The 19711-nt window shown below is 40.9% G+C and overlaps 1 protein-coding gene across 1 annotated transcript in view; it reads left to right on the forward strand.

Annotated features, from left to right (window-relative positions):
- Window positions 1-19711, forward strand: part of LOC124788978 — a 47952-nt gene that overhangs the window by 21268 nt on the left and 6973 nt on the right. Inside the window, exon 2 of the mRNA XM_047256267.1 lies at window positions 7589-7747. Coding sequence (XP_047112223.1) covers window positions 7589-7747 — 159 coding nt within the window. The remainder of the gene's footprint in view (window positions 1-7588; window positions 7748-19711) is intronic.

Consider the following 19711-nt stretch of genomic DNA (forward strand, 5'->3'; position numbering starts at 1 on the left):
AAGAATACATATTGTACTTAACTGGTTGTACAGGATTCTTCTTTGCTGCATACATATAATTATAAACAGATAGCTATTGCGGCCTCACTTATGCCATACATTACTAAGTGCCTCGACAGAGGTTGCTTCCTATCAGCTGAAGGCTATGCTACTTTACTACTTGACGTCCCGAGCAAGGTGGATGAGAGCTCGCTAGAAACTCGATACAAGCTGCGGAGAGGTCGCGACTCGCGGGTCCAACTATACTAATACGGACCGCGGTCGATAACTGCAACTGCATCGAACTTCGATACCTCAGATGTGCGGATAGGATCACTTTCATGCGAGATGGCGCTCCTCCTCACATTGGACAGCCAGTGAACGGAAATGCTAGAATTATCAGCTGTCATTTGCATTCCCCTGCTCTGCCTTTCCCCACTCCCTCTCGCGTTTTCCCAGGTCTTATGAGTTCTCGTCCTCCGTCGGCTCCTTCTCCCCTTCCCCCTCACTTCGTTTTTCGTTTCCTTCCCCCTTTTCTTTCCCATCATCTGTCGAGGTTTTTAATTGTCTGTCTATTATTTTACCCGTCTGCTTCCTGTGTATTTTATTCGCATCGCCGCCCCTTTGTTTTATGTTTTGCCATTTTACCATTTAAGTACCGATTTTATCGCCTGCTTTTATTATTCATTATCTTCATTAAAAAAAAAATTCTGTAGGCTGAAGAACGGTGTACTAAGCTGCTGACCGCCCGCCCTTTCGGGGGGAATCGAGTCTCAATAAAGAAAAAAAAATGCTCCAGTTGCGAACGTAGCTGAATTGAAGGCAAGCACGGTGCAACGCACTCTAAACGTGACCCCTGAGGCTCTACAATCTCTGGTGGAAAATGCTCTTTCTCGTTGCCAACGAAAGGTATAAAACGGCGGACAGTATATTGAACACGACTTGTGCCAGTCTCACACCAACTACAAACGTGGTTATTTTGCTTTTTAAGCGGATTTTGGTCCGAGGATAATTAAAAACCTTTTTCCCATCAGTTGTGGTATGACATTGCCGTGATGGATGGACTTACATAATTAATAGTGCCACAACTGTTGACTGCCTACCCTGCGCAGTCACGCAGATTGAGCAGAACGAATGGTATAATGTGCACCTCAGACCATAGCTGTCTTATTGCGATTCATCTGTCATTTGCAGCCGACCCAATTTACGTTAGGACGCTTACACTTTTTCTCCTTGACGTTTCCCCTTGCGTCAGAAATGTGCTGCCCAAATTTGATGTCATTCTGAGAAATGGTCTTCTTTCCTCAGGGTTTTGAAAACTGAACTTTAATCATGAACACCCTGTGGAATACATAGGGGATCCAGTGTTACAAAAAATGGTTCAAATGGCTCTGAGCACTATGGGACTCAACTGCTGAGGTCATCAGTCCTCTAGAACTTAGAACTACTTAAACCTAACTAACCTAGGGACAACACACACATCCATGCCCGAGGCAGGATTCGAACCTGCGACCGTAGCGGTCGCGCGGCTCTAGACTGTAGCGCCTAGAACCACTCGGCTACTCCGGCCGGCTCCAGTGTTACAATCAGAAATTATAAGGGCTCTGGAAAATACGCAATCAAATAAAATAGAAAGTACTCATTCCTTCGGAATACCTACATTTGTTTATGGGAGTGGTAACCAAACGACCATGTTGGGTGTAGGAGGTATGTATGAGACCGGAGACGTACCATCAGACTATCGGAAAAATGTTATTCACTCAATCCCGAACACAGCAAGGGTAGATAAGTGCTAGAGCTATCGCACCATCAGATTCTCATGCATCAAGAGTGAAGTATAGAAGAATACAAAAGAAACTGAGGACCTATTATATAATCATCCATTTCGCTTTATAAGAGGTAAAAATCAAGAGAGTCAGTCTTGATCTTGAGCTTGATAACGGAAACAAGCCATAAGGAAAATCAAGACAGTTTTGTGGCGTTTGTCGAGCTACAAAAGGAGTTGGAGAACATGAAATTGTGCAAGACGGTTGAAATTCTCATGCAGGTGGAACGAAGCCATAGAAAAAGGAGGGTAATATACATTGGTCTGACAAACTTAAGAACGAGATAGGTAAAGTAACATAATACATCAATTAATCTGTGGAAATGTTTGAAAACGTGGGAGCATGTTTCCAGAGGTCTCCCAGTCGTGCACAGAAAGTCGGACGGCATATGGCGTGAGGTTAGTGTGATTGCAACACCAAGTGGGCCAAGCCCCACAACTCGAGTTAGTTACAGGAATGAAAAAAGATAGTGTGTTTATAAGTCAATCAGTGAGCAGTTACGGAGTTCTGTGTTGTCCTTTATTACAACATGGTCCGGAGACAACATTTGGATGACTTGGATGAGGGAATCACAGGAAAACTCGAAGAAGGACCAAGTATGACGAATGTAGCCCAGCCTGTCGACCACTGTGAACTACAGCCGCAGACGACCGCTACGTCGTGCAACAGACTAGAAGGGACCCGCGTCAAACAGCGGTTGTATCTGCAGCCACATTTACCATGACTGAAAGGCACGCACTCTCACACTCATTAATGACACGGCGATTGTATGGGCGGTGGTCTCTTTGCCCGACGACCAGTAGATTGTGTTCCGTGGTCATCCGCACATAGGCGGCAGCGTTTTCGGTGGTGCCAAGAGCATAGTGACTGGACCAACGAGGAATGGGTTGCGTGCTCTTCTCCGATGAGCAGTTCAGTCTGTGTAGTCATTCTGGACGTACCCTCACATGATAAGAGGCGGGAACACGTAATGCACCGAGGAACATTACCGAATATGATCCTTTTGGCAGGCCAGGTGATAAGATGAGAGAGGAACAACGTTATGTGGGCGTACTGAGCTCCAAATCATTGGACGCAGTACACTCACCGGTCAACGTTACTGTGACACTGTTATCCTTTGCAATGTGCATGTTTTCGGGAGTGCATTCGGCCCTGACTCGTTTTTAATTATGGCAATGGACGACCGCTTCGAAAACCACAGGTAGCTGAGTCATTGCAAAGAGAGGATATCTGGCGAATAGACTGGCTTGCACGTTCCATGACTTAAATCCCATCGGGCACATGTGGGCTGCACTGTAGAGACGTGTTTCAGTACTTCCACATCCACTAGCTACCATCCAGCAGTTGTCATTCGCGCTCCAAAAAGAATGGCGCTTCATACTATAATAACTTCTAACCAACCTTATAGCCAGCATCGGATCACGTTGCAGATGATAACACACCCTATTTATAACCATTCTGCGCCTTCATCTTTTGCAATGTCCAGGAGACTATTATAAATCTCGGTGACTTCAGTGTAAGTATCGTTACTGAATGCAAGTGTTATTTCAGTTCGTCTCATTGCTTATTTCTTTCAGTTACCTTCTGTGCTATATAGCAGCAATTCCTTGCTTGTATAGTCAAATTATATCAAGTTGTGTTAAGTGGCAGTAATGCACCATGCATAAGTTACGTTTGTCTTTACATTTTAACACTGGTGTGTAACATGCACAGGAACCGAGAGCGAAGGAAAAGGACAATGTGCCCGGATTGAAAAAGGTGTAGGATAATGATGCAATCTTTCTACCCAGTATTCAATATAGACATCATAAAAGCATTGAGGGAAATAAAAGGAAGGTTCAAGAGCAGGATTAAGATCCACCGATGACATTTCTATCCTTAGCATAAATGAAGAAGAACTGCAAGAAGTGTTTAATGTCCCGACTTGTTTAAGTACAGAATAAGGATTTATAATATATACACTGCTGGCCATTAAAATTACTACACCACGAAGATGACGTGCTACAGACGCGAAATTTAACCGACAGGAAGAAGATGCTGTGCTATGCAAATGATTAGCTTTTCAGGGCATTCACACAAGGTTGGCGCAGGTGGCGACACCTACAACGTAATGACATGAGGTAAGTTTCCAACCGATTTCTGAATACACAAACAGCAGTTGACCGGCGTTGCCTGGTGAAACGTTGTTCTGATGCCTCGTGTAAGGAGGACTTTGATAAAGGTCGGATTGTAGCCTATCACGATTGCGGTTTATCGTATCGCGACATTGCTGCTCGCGTTGGTCGACCTCCAATCACTGTTAGCAGAATATGGAATCGGTGGGTTCAGGAGGGTAATAGGGAACGCCGTGCTGGATCCTAACGGCCTCGTATCTCTAGCAGTCGATATGACAGCCATCTTATCCGTATGGCTGTAACGGATCGTGCAGCCACGTCTCGATCCCTCAGTCAACAGATGGGGACGTTTGCAAGACAACAACCATCTGCACGAACAGTTTGACGATGTTTGCAGCAGCATGGACTATCAACTCGGAGACCATGACTACGGTTACCATTCACGCTGCATCACAGACAGGAGCGCCTGCGATGGTGTACTCAACGACGAACCTGGGAGCACGAATGGCAAAACGTCATTTTTTCGGATGAATCCAAGTTGTGTTTACAGCATCATGATGTTCGCATCCGTGTTTGGCGACATCGCGGTGAACGCACATTGGAAGCGTGTATTCGTCATCGCCATACTGGCGTATCACCCAGTGTGATGGTATGGGGTGCCATTGGTTACACATCTCGGTCACCTCTTGTTCGCATTGACGCCACTTTTAACAGCGCACGTTACAATTCAGATGTGTTACGACCCGTGGCTCTACCCTTCATTCGATTCCTGCGAAACCCTACATATCAGCAGGATAATGCACGACCGCATGTTGCAGGTCCTGTAGCGGCCTTTCTGGATACAGAAAATGTTCGACTGCTGCCCTGAGCAGCACATTCTCCAGATCTCTCACCAACTGAAAACGTCTAGTCAATGGTGGCCGAGGAACTGGCTCGTCACAATACGCCAGTCACTACTCTTGATGAACTGTCTTTTCGTGTTGAAACTGCATGGCAGCTGTACCTGTACACGCCATCCAAGCTCTGTTTGACTCAATGCCCAGACGTATCAAGGCCGTTATTACGGCCAGAGGTTGATGTTCTGGGTACTGATTTCTCAGGATCTATACACCCAAATTGTGTGAGCATGTAATCACATGTCAGTTCTAGTATAATATATTTGTCCAATGAATACCCGTTTATCATCTGCATTTCTTCTTGGTGTAGCAATTTTAATGGCCAGTAATATAAAATAATGACGCGAGTATTGAGTTGTAGCAGAAATAGCAACATAGCGTCCACATTTTTGACCACGATGCAAATGAAGTTAAGGAATATGTTACCTTGGAAGCAAAATAACACTTGAGAGACGAACAGGGAGGACATAAGAACCAGACTAGCGGAGGCAGAGTGCAATTCTGGCCGAAAGGAGTCCACTGCTATCGAACATCGGCCTTAATTTGAGGAATAAATTTCTGAGAATGTATTTCTGGAGCACATTGTATGGAAATGAATCATTGACTGTGGAGAAACCGGTAAGATTAGAATCAAAGCATTTGAGATATGGTGCTATAGAAGGATGTTTAAAATTATGTGGAGTGATACGATAAAGAATGAAGTTGTCCTTGCACAATTGGCGAAGAACATACGAGAAACATTGACGAGAGGAGGGGGCACGATGATAGCCATGTGTTAAGACCTCAGAGAATACCTTCAGTGGTGCTCGAAGCAAAAACTATAGGGGAAACCAGAGCTCGGAAGCTACACAACAAGTAATTGAGGAAATTCAGTTGTGGTACTGTGAGAGGAAGAGACTGGCGAAGGAGAGAAATTCGTGGCGGACCTAATCAAAGAAGTCATCACACCATTAAATCCTCTTATCCTCCCCACAACCCCAAAAAATACACCCTATCACTTCTTTGTCTTACTTGAACAGGTATTTGAGTGAAGTTCGTGTAATGTGAAGACATGTCATATAACAGTTTTTTTCTCTGTAGACCTCCTGTTAATAATCACTATCATAACTCTGTGTTGGTAACTCCCTTGTTGGTCTAGTTCATCCAGTTGAGTTCAACAAGGAGAAGGGTTTTCTGCACAGAATTTGTACAATGTTTCACCACCACTAGGTTTTAATAGTTTATGTGGATATTCTAACTAACTTTGTAGTTTTGAACTTTCCATTTAGATTCTAATTTAAAAGATAAACGGTTGGACACTTACATCTGGGCGTTGACTTGTGATCAATTTCGTCGGGAGAAGTAGAAGAACCACAGTTTTTCCATGCTTCTCGTAAGTTAGTGTGCGTGGAATGATTGCCTTCCTGATCTCACCTGCCGGCAGGGATGGCCGATCGGTTCTAGGCCCTACAGTCTGGAACCTCGCGACCGCTATGGTAGCAGGTTCGAATCCTGCCTCGGGCATGGATGTGTGTGTCGTCCTTAGGTTAGTTAGCTTTAAGTAGTTCTAAGTTCTAGGGGACTGATGACCTCAGCAGTTAAGTCCCATAGTGCTCACAGCCATTTTTTGATCTCACCGAATCAGTTATTTACGTGGTGAAAAGCATCGTCCTTGGTTTCTACCGATATTTAATATACTGCATCATTAGCCTCAGTTTACTTGTAACTATTACTTTCGCTTTGATGTTCTCAAATGTATCATCCTCATGCTTACGTTAGATACATACTATTCAACTTCTTACTATCATACGAAGGTCGTTCAGTAAGTAATGCCCCACAGTTTTTCCTCGGAACAAATTTATTGTTAAGAGTCAGAATTCGGTGACAATACACATCAACGAGTCTTATCCATGTCCTATTTTTTACGTGGTCTACATCACGTTCTATGACCGTACGTCAACTTTGTGGAAGAGCATGTTTTCACTTCACGAGTGACACTCTCGTCATCTTCAAACTGACACAAAAGCCTCTCTGTCGCTCAAAACGCTTCAACAATTCAGATGAAATGGCATTTCTTTGAATCTTGTGGTCCGCTGTGAGCATTCTTGGAACCCAAGGAGAGCACAGCACCTCTTTGAATATCCGAGAGCCTCGATCATTGCAGACGCACTTCCAGTGCTGACGGACAAGTGTAGAGCCAATTGTCGACTTGTGATGAGTAAATAATGGCATCCGCAAGTTTCAGCATGTCTGGAGCTGTGGCTGTGACAGGACGTCCCGGGCGTTGCTTACCATGGAGCTCTGTTTCTGCGTTTCCTGAGGCTGTAACTTTCTTTACCCATCTTCTAACTGTACTCGTATCAACTGTGGCATCGCCATACACTGCGCAAAAACGTTTATGGATGTTCAGCACGGTTTCTTTTTCTGCACACAAGAATTCCATAACAGCACGCTGCTTGTAACGTGAGTCGTATGTAGACGCCATTTTGACGCTGTACTAAAACGCTCTACCATCTGCCAGAACAGTTCGAAACTTGGCCGGTGCACAGAACGAGCATAAAATGTGAGGCACCAACAAGGACATTTGTCTATATATATATATCAATGGCTTTAAAAAAATTTGTGAGGCTTTACTTATTGAACAACCCTCGTATATTTCCCTATGGCATTTTCTTCATTTTTATTTAAACGTACGAAAAATCTATAGATGATGCTAAATCTCTTGTTCGTAGTCAGCGTCAAAAGCCTCTCTATGGAATACGAACCTGTCTACATTTTGATTTGCGTGTTGCAGAGCTTCAGGGACGCAGCAACTCCACCGCCAACCACCACGATTGACGAAGTGCCGCAGTTTAACCGTACAGGCGTCGAACTGGATGTGAATGAGTATGTAACTGCAGTTATCTTCAACATCAGCAAGGACGCTGTAATGGTACTCAACATCACCTTTCTCGTAAGTCGCTAATGTCAAGAGACCTACTGGAGTTGTCAACAGTTTGTTCAGTTGATAGACAAATTTGTAATATTCGCGACCTCAAATGAAAATTATTGAAGCAACGCAGGTGCTCTTTCAGCGAAATATTGTTGGACGAATTTAGGAAAAGTGTCTAGTGTTTTACTGTAACAGCGCTGCAAAGAAAGGGAATTCCATTTCGATTCTACACTCTCTCACCACTGATTGGGTATTTGGGGAAAATTACAAATAATGCAAAGCTGCAAATCAGCTCTGTGCGTCTCAAGACTGATCAAGTGATAGCAGAACATTTTCCATGCGTAGCTTACCAATATTAGTAGGGGCAACTAGTTAAGTATAGTGCCTGACTATTACACAAAACAAAGTATTGGCTAGTCTGTTAGTGAAATACTGAATCCTTATGATATTTTTGATGTGTACTACACTATAATTAACAGTGTGTTGATAAGGGAGAGGAACTATTTGCTGATGTAATAGAATAAACTGGTTTCTGTTTGGGGGTCATGTGGATCCAGTATTAATCTATTTGTGGCAGAGCTTTTGAAGACTTGCGATCAGACAAGAGGAAAGGATATGTAATATTCCTATGGAATAATTGAAATCACTGGGGTAGGTAGCAGCTAAACGATCACCAAATTTAATGTATAAATTATATGAAGTGGAGACATACCATCGTACTATCGGAATATCAACATCCATAAAGCTCCAAAGATAGATAAAAGCGAAAGCAACTCATGTATTAAGTTTCTTGAATACAACACAAAACACCGGAAAAGAAAATTATTTTCTTTTTTATAAAACGATCCGTTTGGCTTTAAAAAAGATAAAGTCACCAATGGGGCGGTCTGACTTTGTGCTTCATAATGGAAGCAAGAGATAACAAAAATTGAGACACTGTGTTGACGTGGAAAACTCGTCCGTATGAGTTGTTACAACATCTTTGAAACCCTGAGAAAAATAGGCATAAGGTATAATGAAAACGTGGCAATATACGGTATGATAAGTTTCGAAAAGAAAGCGCGGGATAATTACAGGACGCATCGACTTGAAAGAACTATCTACTGCAAACATAATATCGACTCAGAGTAAACGAAAGAAAGACAGATGCGTGTAGGTTGAGCAGAAATGATATTGGTGACAACCTAATACCAAAATTAGAGATCACGCAGTAGACTACATTCTGCTCCAATCCATCCTTTCATTTCAGTAATTTTACGAATATTTTCTAATAGAAATACTGCAAGGCTAGGTTCTATAGGAGTGAGGTCATCATCGGACAAGTTTTTAAACAGTCTCTCAGGTCAGCTATCACTCCCTGCAATTTTCTGCCAACCGTTTCCTATTTCATAGCGCTGTTCGCGTCCTCATGAAAAAAGATAATATCGTTTTGTTTTCTGTATGGGAACTACTTAAATGTTGTGACAGCCAAGACATGACTCTTCTCCGAGATAAGACCGATGCTATTCACGTCGATAACTCAGTGTCCTCAACGAAATGTCTCAAATAGCGTCGAATATAAAACTCAGTCTAAAGTACAGAGTCACTTGATATTTATTGAGTGGTGTACAACGACACAGATCTCATGAATAAGAAGGAAGTAAGCTGAAGGGAAGCTCATTGGAGTACATCCTTGGAACGAACAAGGTCAGAAAAATAAATCGACATTGTCCTTGCGAAGCGCCGGTGAAAAGAGTGGAAAGAATGAGGAAAGTTAAGATGAGACAAACCATCTCTGACTTACTGGGAAAGAATATGACAAAGACTGTATTGGACAACGTGTGGCTCAGATGAAATATTTGGCTTACTATTGGCGTACAGCTTGAGCCCCTCGCGTCAGCTTTAATGCCCTGCAGTAGTTTGACAGCCTAATGTACCAGACATTGGCTAGTTATTGCGAATAATAAATAACATAAAATGCAGCTGGTTACATTAAATGAAATAAACCCTGTCAGGTGAAGTTACAATTAAATGAAATAGGCGAACAAAAAGCTCTTTCAAATAATTAAAGATGGTGGTCCTACACAAATTATTTAAATAATTAATAATAATATAAGTCCCGCAGTGAAGCTTGCTATATTGCATTAACACGAAAGTGTATCAAATTCTCCAGTTCTACTGTTCACTGAACTCAACTCGACGGCACACCTCAACTGATGAATTTTAACCAAGTTCCACATCACAGGACTATTTTCAAAGTCTCGACAATTGTTGAAGTTATTATCATTCTCGTGTCAGAAACAGATATAGGCGAACAGGTATATGTCATATAGTAATTCACTAAGCCTTGGCCACTTCCAATCCATTTTCTGTCGCTTGTGAAGGCCTTCTGCAATACAGGAGGCTAGACACAGTCGGCACTGAAGCGAGTGCTGGACAGTCTGGTCTTTCCACAATTTGTTTCCTGTACTGGAGCCCCATCTCGCCGGATAAATCTTTGATCTACCAGTGCCTAATGTCAGCCTGTTCAAAGATTTCCAGGTCATCCATTCTAAGTCCTGTCCTGGAAGCTGTGTTTCAGAAATTATTTTCCAACCACAGGGATGGAAGTCTTATCCCTCCAAAGTTGCACCCTGACATTTTCAGCAGTTTTAGTAAGTACTTTTGATGTTCTGCCTTGACTTCAATCGCTGCGAATATTGTTTATGCACATACAGGAGATGGGTTTGTTCTGGTTATTCTTTCTTTCATTCTTTATTTGCACAAATTTTTCTTCGAATGGGAGGTGGTGTTATTGCTGCAATATAGTAAATCCATTCGACAGGAGTAGATTTCAAACAACGAGTAGATTTCAGACAACCTGCTATAATTCTGCAGTTGTTGTTGAGAGCTACATTTAACTTTTTGGCATGCGAGGAATTATATCAAACGGGACAAGCGTACTCTGCTGCAAAATACGCTAATGCAGTTGGAAAGGTTTCAGGTTGACTACCCCACTGTGTTCCGCTAAATTTTCTTAACAGATTCTTCCTGCTGGAAACTTTCAACTTGCAATTTATGCATTGTCTCTTAGAAACAAGAGAGCTGCCCAGCGCCACTCCTAGGTATTTTAAAGTTTAGCAATGTTCTAACTAAGTTCCTTCCCATACTATCATCAATTTACCAGTAGCTTCCCTATTTCTTGAACGAAAAGCCAACACTTGAGTCTTTGGTTAGTTTGATTTAAACTGATTTCTGCCATGGTATCTTGACAGATCTTCAAGGGCACTCATGAGGGCGTTCTCCACTGATCCAATGTCTGATCACTGAATGGCAAGAGCAAGGTCATCAGCATACAAGAAACTCCTGGTTTTGGGGCTATAGGTTGGGCGTTTGTACATGTGTTGAATAGGATTGGAACTAGCACGCTTCCTTGGGGAAGACCGTTTTTCTGTAGTCTCCATCGGTTGCACTGCCTTTGAAATTCAACGAAGAACCTGCGGTTTTGCAGAATTGCTGCGATGAACTTAGTTAGGCTAAAATCCTTGGTTATGTTGAAACCTTGCGTAGTAGTAGCTGGTGGTTGACAGTGTCATAGGCCAATGATAAGTCGACAAGTACCACCCCTGTTACCTTACGATCTTCAAAACCATCTTATATGAACTACGTAAGATTCACCAGTTGTCCTGAACAGCTTTTACCTGCACAAAATCCAGCTTGTTCTGGTATTAGCAGGGGGTAAACTATAGGTAGGAGGCGAATTAAGATCATTCGTTTCAGTAGCCTGTATAGATGACAGAGTAATGAAACCAGTCTAAAATTCTTTGGAGTCTTCTGTATCAGGTTACAGCAAAACAGTCACTCGGCTCTTCTGCTGTATCTTTTGGATTTGACATCTACTCACACAATTTTTAGAGTTGCAGAATTCATTTCTCTGTTGTTATGCAAAGTGATTTGTTTTCTCTGTTCGTATATCAAAGCCAGCTAATTTCCCGTTCATGCTTTTTTTAATAGCCTTATCTCATTCTTCCATGCTATTGTGGCAACTTCTGCCACCTAATGTATCATGATGACCAAATGTAGCGGGAAGACCCCAAATGTAGTGGGTGGGTGCCAGGAGTTGCCATAATAAAACTCGGCGAGATCTTTCCAAATGATTTATTTACTTCCACTACAGTGCTCCGTTCACTACAGTCTGTGTTACAGGGTCCCACAATGCTGAGGAAGCACCCCAGCGGCCTGTGCAATGCAATGCTATGTTGTGTCGGCCTTGGCTGGCCTGTTGAGTTCTGATGATGTCAGGATGGTTAGTGTAACGACGCGTATGACTCAATGATTTTTGTTTGAAATATGACCATATGCAGACTTCGTCAAATACGTCGTTTACAAAACACTCCAAAAATTATTTAAATTCTTTTAAAGTTCTCTATAAAGATCCTTGAACAAAACTGTAATTAAAACACCTTCAGTTGAGTAGTTTGTGGAAAATTACGTCACTCAGTCCAACTGGTTTGCGCAAACTTTTGAAATTTAGATATCGTTTGTTTCTTCTTGGAAATTATATTCTTGCAAGTTATATTATTTTTCCCATATTAAAATCAGACTGTAACACCTTTAAGATTCAAAAATCGAAACCAGACTCTTCTGAAAATTAATATCTTGAAAAAATTCAATAATAATTCTTCCTCAATATAACACTTCAGAAATAATTCTCGAACACGTATTTAAGCTTTAGACCATACACTGTTTTATTGTCTTCGTATATGCTACATACAGATGTGAACATTAGACTCGACAAAACAGAACTGAACCAAATACAACATGAACTAAACATTCTGTGACGTCATTACAATGGAAAATTACAAATTTTTATTTATTTGAATGTTGGAGGTTCGACGCAACAACACGGTGACAGGATCTTCTGCTGCTCTTGGCCGTTGACCCGCGACGTCTAGTGGCCAGCAATTTTCTTTCTGGTTCCGGCAGTGAAGATGCTGTTTCCGCGAGTTATGCTGCTCTCTCCAAACATGAAACATACAAAACAAAAGTGCAAAACTTTAAATATTTTGCAAACATAAGAAAATATTACAAATACATAAACAAAACACTAAATTAAACTTATATTTACCTGCAAACTGAGCTGATGTTTGTGGATGGGTGGCACTTTAATTTCGCGTCCGATTACATACCCCGCCCTACAATTTCACTTTGGCAGGAATTAACCGAAAATAAAACTTCTCGTGTAGGCAATATTAACTGTTAAGGTAATAAAAGTTTCAAACATTTTCGAACATTTTACGTAGTCTAATGTCTTTGCTTTTAGATAGATTTACCATTTTATGACTTTAAAGAAATAATATCCTGAAAAGTTTGTGAATATTTGTCATTTACATTTTAGTCGTTTGTTATTGTTGTTATTCGCAGCTGAAGATACGGAGATCACTACTTTCCACTTAATAGTTGCTAGTAAGTAATGACTTAGCACGTTCCTTAACGTTATTACATTAGGATAGAGCGTTCAAATTGTTATAGTTTCGTCTAAGGTTTATTCATTTATTAAGTTGCTCTTTCCAATATATATATATATATATATATATATATATATAATCAGTTTCTCACAATAATTACTAGTACTATTTATCTTATACCATTCCTTTCCATAATACTTTGTTTATACATGAGGTCAAGAAGAAATCAAGGAAACTTTCTTTAGAAACTCGGCACGGTTTTCTTCACTTTCGGACACTCTTATTAGGTAATGGCATTTTATTTAGGAGAAACAAGCGAGAGACCCCCTTTGGTGTGTTCTAGCTTAACACTGTTACCAATCTCTATTAAAGGCACTCTGCTATGTCCTCAAGAGCATTATAGCTCTAGACGTCCATGGTCCCTAAAACCATTAACCATCCCTTTGGTTCCTACTATCCGAGTAAACACAAAAGTATACAAAATTCCTTGTGACCTAATAACAAAATTTCTTCCATGTAAACCCGTTTTAGTTATCTTTCCTTTCTTGAAGTACCGGTAGGTTATTGTTGAGCCCTTGTGTAACTTTTGATCATTTCCTTAAAATAATACGTCCCTATCACAAAAAAAGTTGGATGAATGAAACACAAACACTCGTTCATATGTAACATAAACTAAATATCAACTTCTTTAGAAATGAAGGTTTTAATTTGATCAACACTATATAAACCTTTAATTACACCTGACCAAGGTTCCATCAGAAGTAACGCTTTTGGATGTACAACCTTATGGACAACATATGGACTTTCAAAGGTAAAGAAAAATTTCCCACATTCCTTATTAATTTTCGAACTTTCAGAATGAGATCGTACTAATATAAGGTCTCTTACTTGAAATGAGGGTTCTATTACATGTTGATTATAACTAAAGTCTCCGTTCAGCTTTCTTAACAATCTTTTCGCGAATTTTGTCGCTTGAAATGCATTTTTGGGTCTCATTTACTGGTGGCCAAGGTAAAGCAGCTAGTAAAGGCTCTCCTATAATTCGTTTGCCTAAAATTTCTATAGGTGATAACCCTGTCGTTAGATGAGGCAATTCGTTTAATATTTTTTCGAATTCAGACATTAGTTAGGTCCACCGAGTGTGTCTAGATGCACAATATGTTTTACATAACCGTCCTAATTCTTTCATGACTCTTTCTACTAAATTACTTTGAGGGTGATATGTTGAGATTAAGATGCGCCTTATGTCATATTGTTTTGTCATACCTTGAAACTTTTGACCAACTACCGTTGTCAGACATAAGTCGTTTAGGAATGCCCCAGTTAACAAAGTAATTTCGAGTAAGACAGCGTATAACGCTTGCTGTATTCGCTCGATTCAAAGTATATAGTTTCACATGTTTGGACCAACATTCCATTATAACAAACACATAACTGAATCCTCCTGAACTAAAAGGCAGAGGACCGAAAAATCCAGTGATAGTAGATCCCATGGACCCCGAGGAACTACCGCATATAATTTACAATGCTTAGATTTGTTACTTCCTTTAGCTTTTTGGTAGATTTCACAAGTTCTAGTAATGCTCTTTACAATACGCGACATATTTTTGAAATAATAATACTTCATCGGATGTTTGACACATTTATGAATACCAAAGTGCTTGTAACCTTCATGTATATAGGTAACTAATTCGTAAACGACAGTTTTCGGAATGCAAATTTTCCACCTCTGATGTTCCCTCTGTACTTTCCAATACAACAACTCGTCGAAATATAACCACACACCTATAGTGTTAATTGTTTCTTCCCAGTTACTAAGGTTTTGTATAACGTCCCTATACTGATCGTCATTTCTTTGATTGCATTTAATAGCAGTTATTAACCGTTTAACCTTAAGTTGGTTCTCCTGATTTAAAAGGAAATAAACATGGTAATTTGTTCCTGGTTCTTCTGCAATGCTAATTTTCTCCGTTCCTACTGGTAGTCTTGAAAGAGCATCCGAAACTACATTTTGAGATCCTTTTATATACCTAATTTCGTACTGAAATTCGTGCAGCCATAATACCCAACGTAATAACCTACAGTGAAGTAACCGGCAATTGTTTAAAAAGGTTAAAGGCTGATGATCAGTATATACAATTGTTTTTCTTCCAATTAATAATCCTGTAAATCTTTGAAAACCCCATACCACTGCGAGAGCTTCCTTCTTGGTTACAAAATAATTTCTTTAATGTTTATTTAAAGATCTACTAGCGAATCCAATAGGTTGATATAATCCCTTTTCATTAGTCAAATCACCTTGGAATATTACGCAAGACACACCATTATCAGAGGCGTCTATACACATACAAAAGTCTTGATTGAAATCTGGGTGGTATAACATTTTACCTTCTATTAATGCCCCTTTTATCTTATTAAAGACTTCCTCTTTTCCCCAGAACCATACCGATTTCTCTTTTAATAAATCGAGTAAATTAGGACTCACAATATCCTGCCCTGGAAGAAATCTTCTCAGAAAGCATACCATTCCTAAGAATGATATCAGTTGTTTCCGATTTCTAGGACTTGGACATCGAGCAATAGCTTCAGTACGTGCTGGGTCTGGCCTAATACCTTTACTGTACACTATATACCCTAAAAATCTCACTTCTTCTTTTCTGAAGTAAGATTTAGATAATTTTAAAGTAATTCCTCTATCAATGAAACGGTTAAACAATTCCCGTAATACAGTTACGTGTTCTTTCCACATTTTAGTGGCTACCAAAATATCATCTACATATAAGATAATCTTCTGAAATAATTGCTGACCCAAAGCAGAATCTAACGCCCTAATGAAAGTTGACACTGATACATTAAGTCCAAAAGGTAAAATTTGGAACTGATATGATCTGCCTTCAAAAAGAAAAGACGTATATTGCCGAGAATCTGGGTGTAATATGACTTGATGGTAGCCAGCAGTTAAATCCATTGTACTCATGTAGCGAGAACCAGCAATTTTAAGAAATACCTCCTCCATAGCAATAGTTCTGTCTCTTTCCATCTCTATAAATTTGTTTAATTCACGAGCATCCAGAACCAGTCGTATCCCACCAGCAGCTTTCTTAACTACCCACAAACGTCTGTTAAAAGCACTATGTGATCGTTCGATAATATTCTGTTCTAGGATCTTATGTAATTCCCTGCTAGCTGGTTCTTTGAATTGTACTCGAATAGGGTTAGGTTTCTTAAAGAATGGTTTTTGAGCCTTAATTTTAAGTTTACTAACGTAATCTTTGATTCTTCCCGGTTCATCTGAGAAGACGGCTCTAAATTCTAACAATAAAGATTCTAGCTCTTCTTTTTCTTGTTCGGATAGACAATTCATAGAATAACATTTTTCTTTCATTACGGTTTCGAGACTATTACTAGCCTCCCATTGGTACACCTCATGTTCAAGATCATTAGAATCTACTAATAGATTTATAGGCTGTGTGTGCTTAACTCGTAAAGATTCGTAACAATTTTCAGGTATTTGGTTATTAGAAAACACAACTTTAAAAGTGTATGCTTCCTTATGAATGGTTAAGGAAGAGTATTTAAAATCTAATATAGCTTTATACTTATACAACCAGTCTATACCTACGATTATGGCCACGTTTAAGTTGGCTACAACAAGTAAAGAGTGAGAAAATGATTGCTTAGAAATTTCAAAAGTTAAATAAACTTCTTCACTAATATTTTGACTTCTTTTACCAGTAACTCCTATAATTGTCACACCGTTACAGGTAAGGTTGGAAAATTCCAGTATTTCCTCTTAAGTTGAAATAATTCTTTAGACAAAATACTTACTTCACTACCTGAATCGATTCTAATATTTACTTCAGTATCTTTAATATAACCTTTAACAATGGGTTTATAAGCTATATTCTCTCTTATCTGATTGTCTTCACGAAATATATCTTATTGCTAATCACCCTCCTTTTGGCAGCATAATGAAAAATTGCAAGTGGGTCTTGTATAATTTTGACTAACAGTTCCCTTTAGTCGACCCGTACTAAAGGACTTTACTAGTTTCCCAAACTTTCTATGATAACATCACCTACAACTTGACCCTCATTAATTACTTGAGGATGACTTGTGTCATTATCGTTATTGTGTAATTTCCGCATTTTAGAGTTATTACCCCGATTTTGTTTGCTCTCTTGATCTTTAGATTGACGTCTTATATAACAAAACCGGCTATGATTGTTGTTGTTAAATTCCGAATTATTATTGTTTCGAGAATTTTCATTTCTACTAAATCTAAATTTCTTGTTTTCCCGTTCTCTACTAAGTATATCTACCTGTTCTAAATATCCCAGTAATTCGCAAGGTTGGGACCATTCCCTTTCTAACATTCTTTCCTTCACATAATACGGTAATCTACTAATTAAGACTCGTATTAGATGACTTTCAATAATTGTTTCTTCAATTAATTTAGCGCCGTTCAAATGCCATTCGAAATAATTTCTATAACCTCCCCACCATTTAGAATTAGGAAGAGGGTTTAACAACTCTAAAGTTAAGTGTTGTTGTTTTCCTCTTGACCAATAATTTTGTTTAAACTGTTGAACAAAGTCCTCCCAGTCCCTAAATTCAGTCCTATGCAGTACCACCCATTCTGCGGCTTCTAATTGTAAATGCCCTGTTACAAATCGAATCCGTTTTTCATTACTCCATTTAGGAGATAATGAAATTTCAAAAGCCTTTATGAAGATTATAGGGTGCAGTTCGCCTCCTGGTTTGAATACAGGAAATTGACTTGCTACATTTGAATTTGTCGTTATATCATCCCAACATTCTGCGAGAGACATGGCCGGATTTTGTTTAGATTGCAGAGACGGAGTTGCGTCGGATTTGCTTGCAGTGGTTTCTTTATTTGCATTGTTGTCTTCCATGCTAGCAAACACGATGCGACTGTTGTCTCTGATTACTTTATTAGTTCTACTACTTGAAATGATGTCATTATTATCTAATTCTGATAGCCGTTAAGTAATTTCCTGTATTTGCATCTCTGCGCTGGATACACGGTTTGCTAACATCCATTCTCCACTATGTTCACGATGCGAACGCTCTGTACTTTCACCAACATCATTATCTTTGGGAGTATCGATACTACTGCATATTTCAGTAATTAAAGATTTTATATTTTCGATTTCAGTATGGTCCTTTTCTACTCGTTGAGCCAATGTCACTAATTCTACATTATCTATTGGAGAAATCTCTACAGTTTTGGTAGAGATTTCTTTAATACACTCCTGGAAATTGAAATAAGAACACCGTGAATTCATTGTCCCAGGAAGGGGAAACTTTATTGACACATTCCTGGGGTTAGATACATCACATGATCACACTGACAGAACCACAGGCACATAGACACAGGCAACAGAGCATGCACAATGTCGGCACTAGTACAGTGTATATCCACCTTTCGCAGCAATGCAGGCTGCTATTCTCCCATGGAGACGATCGTAGAGATGCTGGATGTAGTCCTGTGGAACGGCTTGCCATGCCATTTCCACCTGGCGCCTCAGTTGGACCAGCGTTCGTGCTGGACGTGCAGACCGCGTGAGACGACGCTTCAACCAGTCCCAAACATGCTCAATGGGGGACAGATCCGGAGATCTTGCTGGCCAGGGTAGTTGACTTACACCTTCTAGAGCACGTTGGGTGGCACGGGATACATGCGGACGTGCATTGTCCTGTTGGAACAGCAAGTTCCCTTGCCGGTCTAGGAATGGTAGAACGATGGGTTCGATGACGGTTTGGATGTACCGTGCACTATTCAGTGTCCCCTCGACGATCACCAGTGGTGTACGGCCAGTGTAGGAGATCGCTCCCCACACCATGATGCCGGGTGTTGGCCCTGTGTGCCTCGGTCGTATGCAGTCCTGATTGTGGCGCTCACCTGCACGGCGTCAAACACGCATACGACCATCATTGGCACCAAGGCAGAAGCGACTCTCATCGCTGAAGACGACACGTCTCCATTCGTCCCTCCATTCACGCCTGTCGCGACACCACTGGAGGCGGGCTGCACGATGTTGGGGCGTGAGCGGAAGACGGCCTAACGGTGTGCGGGACCGTAGCCCAGCTTCATGCAGACGGTTGCGAATGGTCCTCGGCGATACCCCAGGAGCAACAGTGTCCCTAATTTGCTGGGAAGTGGCGGTGCGGTCCCCTACGGCACTGCGTAGGATCCTACGGTCTTGGCGTGCATCCGTGCGTCGCTGCGGTCCGGTCCCAGGTCGACGGGCACGTGCACCTTCCGCCGACCACTGGCGACAACATCGATGTACTGTGGAGACCTCACGCCCCACGTGTTGAGCAATTCGGCGGTACGTCCACCCGTTCTCCCGCATGCCCACTATACGCCCTCGCTCAAAGTCCGTCAACTGCACATACGGTTCACGTCCACGCTGTCGTGGCATGCTACCAGTGTTAAAGACTGTGATGGAGCTCCGTATGCCACGGCAAACTGGCTGACACTGACGGCGGCGGTGCACAAATGCTGCGCAGCTAGCGCCATTCGACGGCCAAC

The sequence above is a fragment of the Schistocerca piceifrons genome, chromosome 3 (genome assembly GCF_021461385.2).
Source record: "Schistocerca piceifrons isolate TAMUIC-IGC-003096 chromosome 3, iqSchPice1.1, whole genome shotgun sequence".
NCBI classification, from domain to species: Eukaryota; Metazoa; Arthropoda; class Insecta; order Orthoptera; family Acrididae; genus Schistocerca; species Schistocerca piceifrons.